General features: G+C 36.0%; 1 protein-coding gene across 1 annotated transcript in view; it reads left to right on the top strand.

The window, feature by feature from the left end:
- The window catches only part of LOC138319795 (uncharacterized), a 107,638-nt gene that overhangs the window by 62,269 nt on the left and 26,485 nt on the right, over positions 1–18,884 (top strand). The window contains exons 50-72 of the mRNA XM_069262927.1: positions 1,783–1,893; positions 2,072–2,112; positions 2,612–2,715; positions 5,349–5,504; positions 5,734–5,783; positions 6,440–6,471; positions 6,762–6,871; positions 7,101–7,259; positions 7,410–7,474; positions 7,729–7,857; positions 8,254–8,364; positions 8,580–8,620; positions 9,238–9,341; positions 13,826–13,981; positions 14,213–14,262; positions 14,859–14,890; positions 15,181–15,290; positions 15,520–15,678; positions 15,827–15,891; positions 16,146–16,274; positions 16,671–16,778; positions 16,994–17,034; positions 17,652–17,755. Coding sequence (XP_069119028.1) covers positions 1,783–1,893; positions 2,072–2,112; positions 2,612–2,715; positions 5,349–5,504; positions 5,734–5,783; positions 6,440–6,471; positions 6,762–6,871; positions 7,101–7,259; positions 7,410–7,474; positions 7,729–7,857; positions 8,254–8,364; positions 8,580–8,620; positions 9,238–9,341; positions 13,826–13,981; positions 14,213–14,262; positions 14,859–14,890; positions 15,181–15,290; positions 15,520–15,678; positions 15,827–15,891; positions 16,146–16,274; positions 16,671–16,778; positions 16,994–17,034; positions 17,652–17,755 — 2,167 coding nt within the window. The remainder of the gene's footprint in view (positions 1–1,782; positions 1,894–2,071; positions 2,113–2,611; positions 2,716–5,348; positions 5,505–5,733; positions 5,784–6,439; positions 6,472–6,761; positions 6,872–7,100; positions 7,260–7,409; positions 7,475–7,728; positions 7,858–8,253; positions 8,365–8,579; positions 8,621–9,237; positions 9,342–13,825; positions 13,982–14,212; positions 14,263–14,858; positions 14,891–15,180; positions 15,291–15,519; positions 15,679–15,826; positions 15,892–16,145; positions 16,275–16,670; positions 16,779–16,993; positions 17,035–17,651; positions 17,756–18,884) is intronic.

Genomic DNA, 18,884 nt, shown 5'->3' with positions numbered 1-18,884 from the left:
CTGTATTCCCTGTTTCTCTGTATAACTGCTCTCTGTTCATAGAAGTGCCTACAGTCAAAGAAAAAGTGATATGAATTTTCATTAGTATAATAACAGGAACAGGCTTGAGATTCTCTTAAATGATCCTGTTAAAGATCAGGGTTTTCGTAGCTGGCACAGAATAATGTTATATTTACGGTCGACATGATATTTAAAAATATTAGAAATTTCTGTAGTAGGAATATAATTATCTATTTTGATACTTTTTTAAATTGTTCTAATGAATTATTTAATATGAGTTCTATATTTGTTTGATTAAATTCTCGTAGCATTGAGGAAATAAAGCTGTTGGAGTATAAATCAGTTCTACAGAGGGGGATTAAACAGGTGATTATTCCTTAATGTGTAAGGAGTATCATTATTATCATTAAAGAATGATTCAATCAAATTAGTAAGATATCTAGGGAATTCATTATTTACAATTTTAAACATCAATATTGATTTATGGAGTTTTCGTCTGAATGCAAGTGAATCAAGCCCAACTTCAGCATAAAGTTTATTATGCGATGTTCCTCTTCTCGGGCCTGTTATAATTCTTATTGCTTCTATCTGTACAGATTCTAATAAGTCTTTATCTTGTTTTGTACAATTATCCCAAATGACATCACCATATTCTAAAACAGGTCTTATAAAGGATGTATAAATTTTTAAAAGGCCCTTTCTATCTACATTGTGTTTAAGTAATCTTTAAATATTAAGTATTATAGAGGCCTGAGTATAAATATTATTAATAACTTTGGACCATTTACCATCACTACTGAAAGTTACCCCCAAATGTTTGTGAAATAGAACATTGTTTCCAATTTTATCTGCAAAGAAAATATCAGGAATGAATATATGTCATTTTCTTGAGAAAAGTACAGTTTCTGTTTTTGAAGGATTAAAATTAATGTCCCACTTCTTTGCCCAATTATTGATATTACTTAGATCATTGGTTAGATTATCTGCAATTTCTACATGGTTATCAGTTATTATTTCATAAAGTGAAGTATCATCAGCAAATAGTTTAATTTTACTATTTACACATTCAGTTGTGTCATTAAAATATAATAAAAATGAATTTGATGTCGTTCATTCTAGCCAATACCCATAAACTTTATAGCGAGACAAAGGGATTTGCGAGCTAACATGGCAGTAGAACCCAGGATAAAACAAATAAATTGTAACATTCTACTAGATATTCTGACTAACAAACCAGTCGTTAAACATATTATGTTTATTAAAGTTATATTTCTTGAAATTTTTCCATCACAAACTGTCATGAAATGTGTGAATATGCATGCTTAAATATGACGATCCAAATCCATAAAACCACCAATATACTATTGACATATTGGTTAACGTCGCCTGAAATACCAACCGTTTTGAACGAATTGCCACAGTCAACGCCGTGTTTCAAACTTTCGGATAATATCCGAAAACCGAGTTACATCAAATGACTGACATCGGCGATACTCGTACAAATAAAAATTAATGTTAAAATTATCTAGTTTAACGGCTTATTACAAAAGTCGGTTAATATGGAAATTTTAAAACTTAGAGAGAATGATTTTCTATGCCAAATAAAAAACAATTCAAAGACCATACAACGATATTTGTATTTAATGTACTTTACTTTCTTTTTTGTTGGTTTAAAGGAACTGAATAATATGGAATTATGGAAACTCCTCTTATATTTTCACATTAAAGTCTATATGAAAAATATTGTTTTCTGTGCGTTCAGTACTTTGATTACTATTATAGCTGGCCCTTGCAGCAGCGTGTCATGTCTTGGTGGTGGGGTTTGTTCTCCAAACAATGGTCAAGCATCTTGTATTTGTCCAACGGGAACATCCGGAAATTTATGCGAAAAGAGTAAGTAACCGTAAAACCCCTATTCGTTGCAAATTTATATAAAAGATAAAACATGGCCGATAACTCAATCATTGCTGTGAAATACCAAATATAGAAACTATATATGGATTTCTCTCACAAACTTATTTGTGACAATGCTGGAGAGATTTTGCTAAGTCTGTATTTTGAATTTTAACAGATGAATCAACACCAATCCCTGGATCTCCGACAGCGTCACCAGTGAGTTATCAGATTTAGATGGTTCTGTCATAACAAACCACATTTTAATGCCACATTGATTTCCATAACATGCTTCGTGATTCGAACACTGGGTCGCAAGGAGGATAAAATGCCAGGATTCATCGTCATTTAACCCATATATAAGTTAAGGGGATATGTAATGTAACAACTAACACTATCATTGTTTAAAGTGTAAATTGTTATAAAGCTATTTTTGCTGAGTATGACAGTATGACAGCTTTGATTTTTTTTCTTAGTTGTCCATGCAGGCATAAAAAATACCAGAATATATGTGAACAATCACATGAAGAGTTTTAAGTCATGCCTTAAATAGTTCACATGAACTTCGTTTTGTCAATATTCAACAAAAACAATGCAACATAATGGCCTTGTGTTGTAAACATGACATATGTGTTTAGATTTAATCATAAACTTGCAGAAAATGAACAAGAAATAAAACAAAAAAGAGAGTGTTACAGTTTGTTTTGTATCCTTCCAGACAGATCCAGTGTTTGTAGATACCGCATTACCAAAGACAGTTACCTGTTATGTCGGGAGAACATGTACTCTACCAATACCTGTATCAGGGACTGGAGTATCGCCGTAAGTCTAACTAACGTGTACTCTACCAATACCTGTATCAGGGACTGGAGTATCGCCGTAAGTCTAACTAAGTGTACTCTACCAATACCTGTATCAGGGACTGGAGTATCACCGTAAGTCTAACTAACGTGTACTCTACCAATACCTGTATCAGGGACTGGAGTATCGCCGTAAGTCTAACTAACGTGTACTCTACCAATACCTGTATCAGGGACAGGAGTATCGCCGTAAGTCTAACTAACGTGTACTCTACCAATACCTGTATCAGGGACTGGAGTATCGCCGTAAGTCTAACTAACGTGTACTCTACCAATACCTGTATCAGGGACTGGAGTATCCCCGTAAGTCTAACTAACGTGTACTCTACCAATACCTGTATCAGGGACTGGAGTATCGCCGTAAGTCTAACTAAGTGTACTCTACCAATACCTATATCAGGGACTTGAGTATCGCCGTAAGTCTAACTAACGTGTACTCTACCAATACCTGTATCAGGGACTGGAGTATCCCCGTAAGTCTAACTAAAGTGTACTCTACCAATACCTGTATCAGGGACTGGAGTATCCCCGTAAGTCTAACTAAAGTGTACTCTACCAATACCTGTATCAGGGACTGGAGTATCCCCGTAAGTCTAACTAAAGTGTACTCTACCAATACCTATATCAGGGACTGGAGTATCCCCGTAAGTCTAACTAAAGTGTACTCTACCAATACCTGTATCAGGGACTCTAGTATCGCCGTAAGAACATTTTTTTCTCGTTTTGTTCTCATGTGAAAGGTCCTAAAGGGTCTGGAAAACATTACAATTACGTATTATAGGCATATAGGCATTACGTATTATTTTGGTAAAATACCCCATCAAAACTTCGGTAAAATTGTACATTTTGTTATGAATTTGGGAATCATCTTTAAAGGATACGTAATAAAAACTAAATGTTTTGTCAGAGACGTATGTCAGAGACGTATAAAATAAAACTATATGTTGTCAGGGACGTATAACATAAAACTATATGTTGTCGGGGACTTATAACATAAAACTATATGTTGTCAGGGACGTATAACATAAAACTATATGTTGTCAGGAACTTATAACATAAAACTATATGTTGTCAGGGACGTATAACATAAAACTGTATGTTGTCAGGGACTTACAACATAAAACTATATGTTGTCAGGGACTTATAACATAAAACTATATGTTGTCGGGGACTTATAACATAAAACTATATGTTGTCAGGGACGTATAACATAAAACTATATGTTGTCAGGGACTTACAACATAAAACTATATGTTGTCGGGGACTTATAACATAAAACTATATGTTGTCAGGGACGTATAACATAAAACTATATGTTGTCAGGGACGTATAACATAAAACTATATGTTGTCAGGGACGTATAACATAAAACTATATGTTGTCGGGGACTTATAACATAAAATTATTTGTTGTCGGGGACGATTAACATAAAACTATATGTTGTCAGGAACTTATAACATAAAACTATATGTTGTCAGGGACGTATAATATAAAACTGTATGTTGTCAGGGACGTATAACATAAAACTATATGTTGTCAGGGACGTATAACATAAAACTATATGTTGTCGGGGACGTATAACATAAAACTATATGTTGTCAGGGACGTATAACATAAAACTATATGTTGTCAGGGACTTACAACATAAAACTATATGTTGTCGGGGACTTATAACATAAAACTATATGTTGTCAGGGACTTATAACATAAAACTATTTGTTGTCGGGGACGTATAACATAAAACTGTATGTTGTCAGGGACTTATAACATAAAACTATATGTTGTCGGGGACGTATAACATTAAACTATATGTTGTCAGGGACGTATAACATAAAACTATATGTTGTTAGGGACGTATAACATCAAACTATATGTTGTCAGGGACGTATAACATAAAACTATTTGTTGTCGGGGACGTATAACATAAAACTATATGTTGTCAGGGACGTATAACATAAAACTATATGTTGTCAGGGACGTATAACATAAAACTATATGTTGTCAGGGACTTATAACATAAAACTATATGTTGTCAGGGACTTATAACATAAAACTATATGTTGTCGGGGACGTATAACATAAAACTATATGTTGTCAGGGACTTATAACATAAAACTATATGTTGTCAGGGACTTATAACATAAAACTATTTGTTGTCGGGGACGTATAACATAAAACTGTATGTTGTCAGGGACGTATAACATAAAACTATATGTTGTCAGGGACGTATAACATAAAACTATATGTTGTCGGGGACGTATAACATAAAACTATATGTTGTCAGGGACGTATAACATAAAACTATATGTTGTCAGGGACGTATAACATAAAACTATATGTTGTCAGGGACTTATAACATAAAACTATATGTTGTCAGGGACGTATAACATAAAACTATATGTTGTCAGGGACTTATAACATAAAACTATATGTTGTCAGGGACTTATAACATAAAACTATATGTTGTCAGGGACGTATAACATAAAACTATTTGTTGTCGGGGACGTATAACATAAAACTTTACGTTGTCAGGGACGTTTAACATAAAACTATATTTTAGTCACCAATGTGCTTATGATTGATTCTTATTCCTAGATCCAACGCTGCCTTTGGATTGGTCGATCCGGGGATTACTCCGGGAAACGTGACTGTACATCCATTGACAAGCAGTAGCAGTCTGCTAAACGTACCTGTTACTCCCACACAGTCCGGCAATAAACATGTCTGTGTACAAACAAAAACAACAACAACGTCAGTATCACTTTCATATTGATTTTTTTAATTCACATAAAAAATTTAAGTCTCGTCACTACTTCTTATTTAAAGGCAATATAAATGTATAGGTTGCTTATTTAAAATTACATTTAGAGATATAATTGTTAATGTTTTGCACAAGTATGCTATTTTAATTTACCTTGTCACACGGCACTATAAAGAACATCTTTTGATTAATATTTCTCAAATGTCTTGATTTATTCAGAAATGTCGATGAAATCTGCTTCAATGTAAACGCAGTGCAGCCATCATCAGGTATTTAGTATTGCCTTATCGACAACAGTTAACTCAGATATTCCAATTTTGAGATATTTTATTGACAAAAGATGGTTGATATATTGGGGTGACAAACAAAATAAACATGAAACATATATGCATTAGGTCCATAAATGTGAAGAGGAAAGCTGAGGAAAGGTATATAAATGATCCTTAACTACTGTTAATTTACAATTTTGTTTTTAATTACAATTGACAGTGTTGCGTTTGCTAGTAAATGAACAGTGATATGACTTCTGATGTTTGGTGATAATGGTTGGTCAACATTCAACTGAGATCACACAAGAGACACAGATAAAATGTCACCAAAGCCAGATACTCTGTCACCAGAAAATTTTTTTTTACCAGATTTTAATTTCTCTAGAGAGAAAATCAATACCCAAGCTTAAACGCAAACATGATTAAAGTCTTAAACATTCGGCAGTTCAATTATGGCAAACTGAAAAACCACCAGAAAATTAAATTCTGTTTTAACATTTTAATTGTTTTAGTAGTTTCTTCCTTTTTTAGAAATTAATAGGCATTAATTCTGATTTATCATTTTAATTGTATTAGTTTCTTCCTTTTTAGAAATTAATAGACATATTAATAAACTGTTACGTTTACGTTTATTTGAACACTTCACGGTTTTTCAGGAGTTATCACTTCACCACCTGATACCACCAAGGTAGGTCAGTCATAATACGAATAAAGGACCTTCTTTATTTTACTGCCGCAACTTAATTGTAAGTAATACTGGAATCATCATCAGAAAAGATCAACCATAACTGCATTTATGATAGAATGGAAATATTTCAAAATTATTTTTTATGATATTTCAAAATGTTCATAGGGTTAAACTATGAAACTATTACTGGTTAAAATAAATAGAAATACTTCTGTATTATTATTATTATATGTTTCTGTATAATGACAATGAATGTGCTAAGCTTAGTTAGCTTGAAATATTTACCACAGCCACAGTTTACATCACCATCCTTACCCGAGAACTCTGTAGTGGAGTGTAAAGTCGACTCTCCATGTCATATCCATCTGACAACGACTCCAGGGACATCGGACAACCATTGGTAAGACCGGGAATAAAATATGTAAGAACCTCATTCAAGCATGGCCAGAAGATGATTATGTTGTTGCTTTATGACCATCGATGCCCTTTTTTCGCTGAAAACCTTTGAATGTTCTATGCCGACATTGTCATGAAAATTAAACTAATTTCTAATATTATAAAGAAAGAGCCACCACCATGCTTCTGAATATCATTTTCTGTGTGATGACCAGTATTATTTTGTACGACAGTCCCGATATTATGCAGACAGGGACGACACCAATGAAGAATCTTGTCGCGTTCTCTCCACCATCCACATCAAGCACTACTTGTCATACTGACGTCACCATATCGCCAACCAATAGCGAGACGGGAGATAATCACGTGTGTTTAATGCCCACCAAAACGAGGTTGGTTCCTACAGAAATCCATAAACGCTTACACTGACTGATGAAAATATTTCATTTTTAAACATGTATGTAAAAGGCAGTAAAGCAAAACTATTTCTTATATTGTCTATTATCAGCAGAAATTTATTTATGATTTTTTTTATTTACCAGTGTTGGACAAGGTAAACAAAGGTGTATAACAGTTCACGTCGTTGGTCCAAATGCTGCTACACAAGGTAAGATTAGTGGTCAACTTAGTGTTATATGGTTTATTCCATACATTACAGTTCTGTTATTGATTACAATTTCAACTCCTTAACTTATTATTTTATCAACAAATTATATCTCTATATATGCGTTTTCATATCAAAAAGATCGTTTGGAAAAGATAGAGACATATCTAAACATGTCTTAATTAAGCTGAAGTTTGATCGTTTTAAAGGTATGTTAATTATCTATTTGCTTTAATATTTGATAACCAAACTTTCAGGTGGGCCATGCCAAGCCTTACACTGCCAGAACAATGGACAATGTATTGCCGATGTTACGTTATCCACAGCCCACTGTATCTGTGCATCTGGTTTTACCGGAATTACATGTGGTATCGCATCAACAACAGGTGCGTGTTATTACGTTATCGCATGATAATGCAAGTCTTGATGTGGAATTGTTATTGAACATAATCTAAGTACAGATTGTGCACTAGTTTAAAGCTTTTCTTCACACAGTTATAATAATTTACTCGAACCTTGAATATACCTGTATACTTGACAAGGCGTATTGTACCTGCATGGCTATAAAATTCAACACAGGTAGGAATCATACCATTGAATTCAAGTCTATAGTTGTAGTAAGCTAATCACCATGCACATTTCGTTCAATACATGCAGTTAAAATGGAATCACTGCAGTGTTCGGGATACTGTACAAATGCTATGCTTAATTTATCTGAAAAACTAATATTCTATATCGCCTGGTGTCTCTTGATGCGTTCAGTACTTTCATTCTTAATTAAGGTGGCCCTTGTAGTAGCACGCATTGTAACGGAGGAGGAGTTTGCTTTGTTGAAAATGGTCAAGCATCTTGTATTTGTCCATCAGGAAAATCAGGAAAGTTATGTCAAACGGGTAAGTAATCGGTAACTCCTTAATTATGAATGTTAATTAGAAGGATTAAAGTGGTGGATGCCTTTGTTTTGCCTATTTCAAATTATATAGGATTAAAGTAATTGATTCCGAAGTAGGTTTGTGTTATACCAATAAAGAGAATCAGTATTGTATTTCTATGATAAATGCATGCGTCAAAAAAACCATAGCGATAACATGTCTGTATCTTGTTATAGACGGATCCACACCGATTGCCGGATCGCCTGCAGCTTCCCTAGTAAGTCCTCACAGCTATATATTACACACAATGTCATGTCATATGTTTGTTTATATAATGTTTCTCTAAGTTACTTCAAATATTTTTATGTTTAACGCCATACTAACAGTCGTGGTCATTTAAGGTAGGTCAAGGTGGAGCAAGGTCAGAGAACCCGATAGAAGACCATTTACCTATGGTTGGTACCTGGCAACTATCCTACAGGAGATTCGAACGGTGGATGACCAGTTGTTATATATAGAAATGCATTGACCACTCGACCACTGCGGCCCATTGGATATTTAAAGCTGTATAAATATTATGTTTATCGTTGTTTTTACGATATACGACTGCATAAGTCACACCATAAAGGTCATATGACGTTGAACGTAGTGATTCATTGTGGTCTGAAGAGACAGGTGGGAGAAGCAGATTCTGTGTGTAGCTAGCAAATCATGTTTAAAGCTTGCAGATTTGTTTACTTGTTTCCGTTAATATATCAATTTAAAACAAAGTGAAATGAAATGCAGAAGATAGAAAAATATTTTAATTGATACAAAAAGATCATTTGCCCATGGACTGAAAAGTGAAGAGTAATAATTATCTGCTACGATAACCTTTGTTTTGTATCCTTCCAGACAGATCCAGTGTTTGTAGATACCGCATTACCAAAGACTGTTACTTGTTATGTCGGGAGAACATGTACTCTACCAATACCTGTATCAGGGACTGGAGTATCGCCGTAAGTCTAACTAAAGTGTACTCTACCAATACCTGTATCAGGGACTGGAGTATCACCGTAAGTCTAACTAACGTGTACTCTACCAATACCTGTATCAGGGACAGGAGTATCGCCGTAAGTCTAACTAAGTGTACTCTACCAATACCTATATCAGGGACTTGAGTATCGGCGTAAGTCTAACTAACGTGAACTCTATCAATACCTGTATCAGGGACTGGAGTATCACCGTAAGTCTAACTAACGTGTACTCTACCAATACCTGTATCAGGGACTTGAGTATCGGCGTAAGTCTAACTAAGTGTACTCTATCAATACCTGTATCAGGGACTGGAGTATCGCCGTAAGTCTAACTAAGTGTACTCTATCAATACCTGTATCAGGGACTGGAGTATCACCGTAAGTCTAACTAAGTGTACTCTATCAATACCTGTATCAGGGACTTGAGTATCGGCGTAAGTCTAACTAACGTGAACTCTATCAATACCTGTATCAGGGACTGGAGTATCGCCGTAAGTCTAACTAACGTGTACTCTACCAATACCTGTATCAGGGACTGGAGTATCGCCGTAAGTCTAACTAAGTGTACTCTACCAATACCTGTATCAGGGACTGGAGTATCGCCGTAAGTCTAACTAAGTGTACTCTACCAATACCTGTATCAGGGACTGGAGTATCACCGTAAGTCTAACTAACGTGTACTCTACCAATACCTGTATCAGGGACTGGAGTATCGCCGTAAGTCTAACTAACGTGTACTCTACCAATACCTGTATCAGGGACTGGAGTATCGCCGTAAGTCTAACTAAGTGTACTCTACCAATACCTGTATCAGGGACTGGAGTATCGCCGTAAGTCTAACTAAGTGTACTCTACCAATACCTGTATCAGGGACTGGAGTATCGCCGTAAGTCTAACTAACGTGAACTCTATCAATACCTGTATCAGGGACTGGAGTATCGGCGTAAGTCTAACTAACGTGTACTCTATCAATACCTGTATCAGGGACTGGAGTATCGGCGTAAGTCTAACTAACGTGTACTCTACCAATACCTGTATCAGGGACTGGAGTATCGGCGTAAGTCTAACTAACGTGTAACTCTATCAATACCTGTATCAGGGACTGGAGGACTAGATCGGCGTAAGTCTAACTAACGTGAACTCTATCAATACCTGTATCAGGGACTGGAGTATCGGCGTAAGTCTAACTAACGTGTACTCTATCAATACCTGTATCAGGGACTTGAGTATCGGCGTAAGTCTAACTAAGTGTACTCTATCAATACCTGTATCAGGGACTGGAGTATCGGCGTAAGTCTAACTAACGTGTACTCTATCAATACCTGTATCAGGGACTGGAGTATATCGCGTAAGTCTAACTAAGTGTATCAATACCTGTATCTAACTAAGTGACTCTATCAATACCTGTATCAGGGACTGGAGTATCGGCGTAAGTCTAACTAACGTGTACTCTATCAATACCTGTATCAGGGACTGGAGTATCGGCGTAAGTCTAACTAACGTGTACTCTATCAATACCTGTATCAGGGACTGGAGTATCGCCGTAAGTCTAACTAAGTGTACTCTATCAATACCTGTATCAGGGACTGGAGTATTGCCTTAAGTCTAACTAAGTGTACTCTATCAATACCTGTATCAGGGACTGGAGTATCGCCGTAAGTCTAACTAAGTGAACTCTATCAATACCTGTATCAGGGACTGGAGTATCACCGTAAGTCTAACTAAGTGTACTCTATCAATACCTGTATCAGGGACTGGAGTATCGGCGTAAGTCTAACTAAGTGTACTCTATCAATACCTGTATCAGGGACTGGAGTATCGCCGTAAGTCTAACTAAGTGAACTCTATCAATACCTGTATCAGGGACTGGAGTATCGCCGTAAGTCTAACTAACGTGTACTCTATCAATACCTGTATCAGGGACTGGAGTATCGCCGTAAGTCTAACTAACGTGAACTCTATCAATACCTGTATCAGGGACTGGAGTATCGCCGTAAGTCTAACTAACGTGAACTCTATCAATACCTGTATCAGGGACTGGAGTATCACCGTAAGTCTAACTAACGTGAACTCTATCAATACCTGTATCAGGGACTGGAGTATCGCCGTAAGTCTAACTAACGTGTACTCTATCAATACCTGTATCAGGGACTGGAGTATCGGCGTAAGTCTAACTAACGTGAACTCTATCAATACCTGTATCAGGGACTGGAGTATCGGCGTAAGTCTAACTAACGTGAACTCTATCAATACCTGTATCAGACTGGAGTACGGAGTCTAATATCCTGTATCAGGGACTGGTATCGCGTAAGTCTAACTAACGTGAACTCTATCAATACCTGTATCAGGGACTGGAGTATCGGCGTAAGTCTAACTAACGTGTAACTCTATCAATACCTGTATCAGGGACTGGAGTATCGCCGTAAGTCTAACTAAGTGTACTCTATCAATACCTGTATCAGGGACTGGAGTATCGCCGTAAGTCTAACTAACGTGAACTCTATCAATACCTGTATCAGGGACTGGAGTATTGCCTTAAGTCTAACTAAGTGTACTCTATCAATACCTGTATCAGGGACTGGAGTATCGCCGTAAGTCTAACTAAGTGTACTCTATCAATACCTGTATCAATACTACGTGCTCTCATACCTGTATCAGGGACTGGAGTATCGCCGTAAGTCTAACTAACGTGTACTCTATCAATACCTGTATCAGGGACTGGAGTATCGCCGTAAGTCTAACTAACGTGAACTCTATCAATACCTGTATCAGGGACTGGAGTATCGCCGTAAGTCTAACTAACGTGTACTCTATCAATACCTGTATCAGGGACTGGAGTATCGGCGTAAGTCTAACTAACGTGAACTCTATCAATACCTGTATCAGGGACTGGAGTATTGCCTTAAGTACAATACCGTAAGTCAATACCATAACGTTCGTATTGGTTTGGTAAAATACCTGTATCAGGGACTGGAGTATCACCGTAAGTCTAACTAACGTGACATACCTGTATCAGGGACTGGAGTATCGCGTAAGTCTAACTAACGTGACTCTAATACCTGTATCAGGGACTGGAGTATCGCGTAAGTCTAACTAACGTGACTCTACCATACCTGTATCAGGGATTATAAAAAACTAATGTTCATATATGTATGGAAAATACTAATCATAAACTATGTTGTAAATTACATAAACTATTGTTTTTTAAACATGGACAACTATTTAAAGGGACTACATAAAAACTAAATGTTTGTCAGGGACGTATAAACAAAAACTATATGTTGTCAGGGACGTATAACATAAAACTATTGTTGTCGGGACTTATAACATAAAACTATATGTTGTCAGGGACGTATAACATAAAACTATATGTTGTCAGGGACTAAAATAAAATATATGTTTGGGACATAAAAACTATATGTTGTCGGGGACTTATAACATAAAACTATATGTTGTCGGGGACGTATAAACATAAAACTATATGTTGTCAGGGACGTATAACATAAAACTATATGTTGTCGGGGACTTATAACATAAAACTATATGTTGTCAGGGACTTATAACATAAAACTATATGTTGTTAACATAAACTATTGTTGTCGGGACGTATAACATAAAAACTATATGTTGTCATGGTCAGGACGTATAACATAAAACTATATGTTGTCAGGACGTATAACATAAAACTATATGTTGTCAGGGACGTAATATAACATATGTTGTCGGAATAACATAAAACTATTGTTGTCAGGGACGTATAACATAAAACTATATAACATAACATAAAACTATATGTTGTCAGGGACGTATAACATAAAACTATATGTTGTCAGGGACGTATAACATAAAACTATGTGGGACTATAACATGTTGTCAGGGACGTATAACATAAAACTATAACATAAAACTATATGTTGTTAGGGACGTATAACATAAAACTATATGTTGTCGGGGACTTATAACATAAAACTATATGTTGTCAGGGGACGTATAACATAAAACTATATGTTGTCAGGGACTTATAACATAAAACTATAAACTTATAACATATATGTTGTCAGGGACTTATAACATAAAACTATATGTTGTCGGGGACGTATAACATAAAACTATATGTTGTCAGGGACTTATAACATAAAACTATATGTTGTCGGGGACGTATAACATAAAACTATATGTTGTCAGGGACGTATAACATAAAACTATATTGTTGTCAGGGACGTATAACATAAAACTATATGTTGTCGGGGACGTATAACATAAAAACTATATGTTGTCAGGGACGTATAACATAAAACTATATGTTGTCAGGGACTTATAACATAAAACTATATGTTGTCAGGGACGTATAACATAAAACTATTGTTGTCAGGGACGTATAACATAAAACTTTACGTTGTCAGGGACGTTTAACATAAAACTATATTTTAGTCACCAATGTGCTTATGATTGATTCTTATTCCTAGATCCAACGCTGCCTTTGGATTGGTCGATCCGGGGATTACTCCGGGAAACGTGACTGTGCATCCATTGACAAGCAGTAGCAGTCTGCTAAACGTACCTGTTACTCCCACACAGTCCGGCAATAAACATGTCTGTGTACAAACAAAAACAACAACAACGTCAGTATCACTTTCATATTGATTTTTTTTTAATTCACATAAAAAATTTAAGTCTCGTCACTACTTCTCATTTAAAGGCAATATAAATGTATAGGTTGCTTATTTAAAATTACATTTAAAGATATAATTATTAATGTTTTGCACAAGAATGCTATTTGAATTTACCTTGTCACAAGGCACTATAAAGAACATCTTTTGATTAATATTTCTCAAATGTCTTGATTTATTCAGAAATGTCGATGAAATCTGCTTCAATGTAAACGCAGTGCAGCCATCATCAGGTATTTAGTATTGCCTTATCGACAACAGTTAACTCAGATATTCCAATTTTGAGATATTTTATTGACAAAGGATGGTTGATATATTGGGGTGACAAACAAAATAAACATGAAACATATATGCATTAGGTCCATAAATGTGAAGAGGAAAGCTGAGGAAAGGTATATAAATGATCCTTAACTACTGTTAATTTACAATTTTGTTTTCAATTACAATTGACAGTGTTGCGTTTGCTAGTAAATGAACAGTGATATGACTTCTGATGTTTGGTGATAATGGTTGGTCAACATTAAACTGAGATCACACAAGAGACACAGATAAAATGTCACCAAAGCCAGATACTCTGTCACCAGAAAAAAAACATTTTGCCAGATTTTAATTTCTCTACAGAGAAAATCAATACCCAAGCTTAAACGCAAATATGATTAAAGTCTTGATCATTCGGCAGTTCAATTATGACAAACTGAACAACCACCTGAAAATTAAATTCTGTTTTAACATTTTAATTGTTTTAGTAGTTTCTTCCTTTTTAGAAATTAATAGACATGCTAATAAATTGTTACGTTTACGTTTATTTGAACACTTCACGGTTTTTCAGGAGTTATCACTTCACCATCTGATACCACCAAGGTAGGTTAGTCATAATACGAATATAAAACCTTCTTTATTTTACTGCCGCAACTTAATTGTAAGTAATACTGGAATCATCATCAGAAAAGATCAACCATAACTGCATTTATGATAGAATGGAAATATTTCAAAATTATTTTTTATGATATTTCAAAATGTTCATAGGGTTAAACTATGAAACTATTACTGGTTAAAATAAATAGAAATACTTCTGTATTATTGTTATTATATGTTTCTGTATAATGACAATGAATGTGCTAAGCTTAGTTAGCTTGAAATATTTACCACAGCCACAGTTTACATCACCATCCTTACCCGAGAACTCTGTAGTGGAGTGTAAAGTCGACTCTCCATGTCATATCCATCTGACAACGACTCCAGGGACATCGGACAACCATTGGTAAGACCGAGAATAAAATATGTAAGAACCTCATTCAAGCATGGCCAGAAGATGATTATGTTGTTGCTTTATGACCATCGATGCCCTTTTTTCGCTGAAAAGCTTTGAATGTTCTATGCCGACATTGTCATGAAAATTAAACTAATTTCTAATATTATAAAGAAAGAGCCACCACCATGCTTCTAAATATCATTTTCTGTGTGATGACCAGTGTTATTTTGTACGACAGTCCCGATATTATGCAGACAGGGACGACACCAATGAAGAATCTTGTCGCGTTCTCTCCACCATCCACATCAAGCACTACTTGTCATACTGACGTCACCATATCGCCAACCAATAGCGAGACGGGAGATAATCACGTGTGTTTAATGCCCACCAAAACGAGGTTGGTTCACAGAAATCCATAAACGCTTACACTGACTGATGAAAATATTTCATTTTTAAACATGTATGTAAAAAGCAGTAAAGCAAAACTATTTCTTATATTGTCTATTATCAGCAGAAATTTATTTATGATTTTTTTTATTTACCAGTGTTGGACAAGGTAAACAAAGGTGTATAACAGTTCACGTCGTTGGTCCAAATGCTGCTACACAAGGTAAGATTAGTGGTCAACTTAGTGTTATATGGTTTATTCCATACATTACAGTTCTGTTATTGATTACAATTTCAACTCCTTAACTTATTATTTTATCAACAAATTAGATCTCTATATATGCGTTTTCATATCAAAAAGATCGTTTGGAAAAGATAGAGACATATCTAAACATGTCTTAATTAAGCTGAAGTTTGATCGTTTTAAAGGTATGTTAATTATCTATTTGCTTTAATATTTGATAACCAAACTTTCAGGTGGGCCATGCCAAGCCTTACACTGCCAGAACAATGGACAATGTATTGCCGATGTTACGTTATCCACAGCCCACTGTATCTGTGCATCTAGTTTTACCGGAACTACATGTGGTATCGCATCAACAACAGGTGCGTGTTATTACGTTATCGCATGATAATGCAAGTCTTGATGTGGAATTGTTATTGAACATAATCTAAGTACAGATTGTGCACTAGTTTAAAGCTTTTCTTCACACAGTTATAATAATTTACTCGAACCTTGAATATACCTGTATACTTGACAAGGCGTATTGTACCTGCATGGCTATAAAATTCAACACAGGTAGGAATCATACCATTGAATTCAAGTCTATAGTTGTAGTAAGCTAATCACCATGCACATTTCGTTCAATACATGCAGTTAAAATGGAATCACTGCAGTGTTCGGGATACTGTACAAATGCTATGCTTAATTTATCTGAAAAACTAATATTCTATATCGCCTGGTGTCTCTTGATGCGTTCAGTACTTTCATTCTTAATTAAGGTGGCCCTTGTAGTAGCACGCATTGTAACGGAGGAGTTTGCTTTGTTGAAAATGGTCAAGCATCTTGTATTTGTCCATCAGGAAAATCAGGAAAGTTATGCCAAACGGGTAAGTAATCGGTAACTCCTTAATTATGAATGTTAATTAGAAGGATTAAAGTGGTGGATGCCTTTGTTTTGCCAATTTCAAATTATATAGGATTAAAGTAATTGATTCCGAAGTAGGTTTGTGTTATACCAATAAAGAGAATCAGTATTGTATTTCTATGATAAATGCATGCGTCAAAAAAAACATAGCGATAACATGTCTGTATCTTGTTATAGACGGATCCACACCGATTGCCGGATCGCCTGCAGCTTCCCTAGTAAGTCCTCACAGCTATATATTACACACAATGTCATGTCATATGTTTGTTTATATAATGTTTCTCTAAGTTACTTCAAATATTTTTATGTTTAACGCCATACCAACAGTCGTGGTCATTTAAGGTAGGTCAATGTGGAGCAAGGTCAGAGAACCCGATAGAAGGCCATTTACCTATGGTTGGTACCTGGCAACTATCCTACAGGAGATTCGAACGGTGGATGACCAGTTGTTATATATAGAAATGCATTGACCACTCGACCACTGCGGCCCATTGGATATTTAAAGCTGTTTACATATTATGTTTATCGTTGTTTTTACGATATACGACTGCATAAGTCACACCATAAAGGTCATATGACGTTGAACGTAGTGATTCATTGTGGTCTGAAGAGACAGGTGGGAGAAGCAGATTCTGTGTGTAGCTAGCAAATCATGTTTAAAGCTTGCAGATTTGTTTACTTGTTTCCGTTAATATATCAATTTAAAACAAAGTGAAATGAAATGCAGAAGATAGAAAAATATTTTAATTGATACAAAAAGATCATTTGCCCATGGACTGAAAAGTGAAGAGTAATAATTATCTGCTACAATAACCTTTGTTTTGTATCCTTCCAGACAGATCCAGTGTTTGTAGATACCGCATTACCAAAGACTGTTACTTGTTATGTCGGGAGAACATGTACTCTACCAATACCTGTATCAGGGACTGGAGTATCCCCGTAAGTCTAACTAAAGTGTACTCTACCAATACCTGTATCAGGGACTGGTAAGTCTAATGTACTCCAATACCTGTAAGTCTGGAGTACTAAGTGTACTCTACCAATACCTGTATCAGGGACTGGAGTTCGCCGTAGGAGTATCGCCGTAAGTCTAACTAAGTGTACTCTACCAATACCTGTATCAGGGACTGGAGTATCGCGTAAGTCTAACTAAGTGTACTCTACCAATACCTGTATCAGGGACTGGAGTATCGCCGTAAGTCTAACTAAGTGTACTCTACCAATACCTGTATCAGGGACTGGAGTATCGCCGTAAGTCTAACTAAGTGTACTCTACCAATACCTGTATCAGGGACTGGAGTATCGCCGTAAGTCTAACTAAGTGTACTCTACCAATACCTGTATCAGGGACTGGAGTATCGCGTAAGTCTAATAAGTACACAAACTGTATCAGGGACTGAACGCGTAAGTGTACTCTACCAATACCTGTATCAGGGACTGGAGTATCGCCGTAAGTCTAACTAAGTGTACTCTACCAATACCTGTATCAGGGACTGGAGTATCGCCGTAAGTCTAACTAAGTGTACTCTACCAATACCTGTATCAGGGACTGGAGTATCGCCGTAAGTCTAACTAAGTGTACTCTACCAATACCTGTATCAGGGACTGGAGTATCGCCGTAAGTCTAACTAAGTGTACTCTACCAATACCTGTATCAGGGACTGGAGTATCGCCGTAAGTCTAACTAAGTGTACTCTATCAATACCTGTATCAGGGACTGGAGTATCGCCGTAAGTCTAACTAAGTGTACTCTACCAATACCTGTATCAGGGACTGGAGTATCGCCGTAAGTCTAACTAACGTGTACTCTACCAATACCTGTATCAGGGACTGGAGTATCGCCGTAAGTCTAACTAACGTGTACTCTACCAATACCTGTATCAGGGACTGGAGTATCGCCGTAAGTCTAACTAACGTGAACTCTATCAGGACTACCTGTATCAGGGACTCTGGAGAGTATCGGCGTAAGTCTAACTAACGTGAACTCTATCAATACCTGTATCAGGGACTGGAGTATCGGCGTAAGTCTAACTAACGTGAACTCTATCAATACCTGTATCAGGGACTG

Source organism: Argopecten irradians, chromosome 3 (genome assembly GCF_041381155.1).
Source record: "Argopecten irradians isolate NY chromosome 3, Ai_NY, whole genome shotgun sequence".
NCBI classification, from domain to species: domain Eukaryota; kingdom Metazoa; phylum Mollusca; class Bivalvia; order Pectinida; family Pectinidae; genus Argopecten; species Argopecten irradians.
The sequence above is the reverse complement of the archived record's forward strand: the minus strand, read 5'-3'. Positions and strand labels throughout refer to the sequence as shown.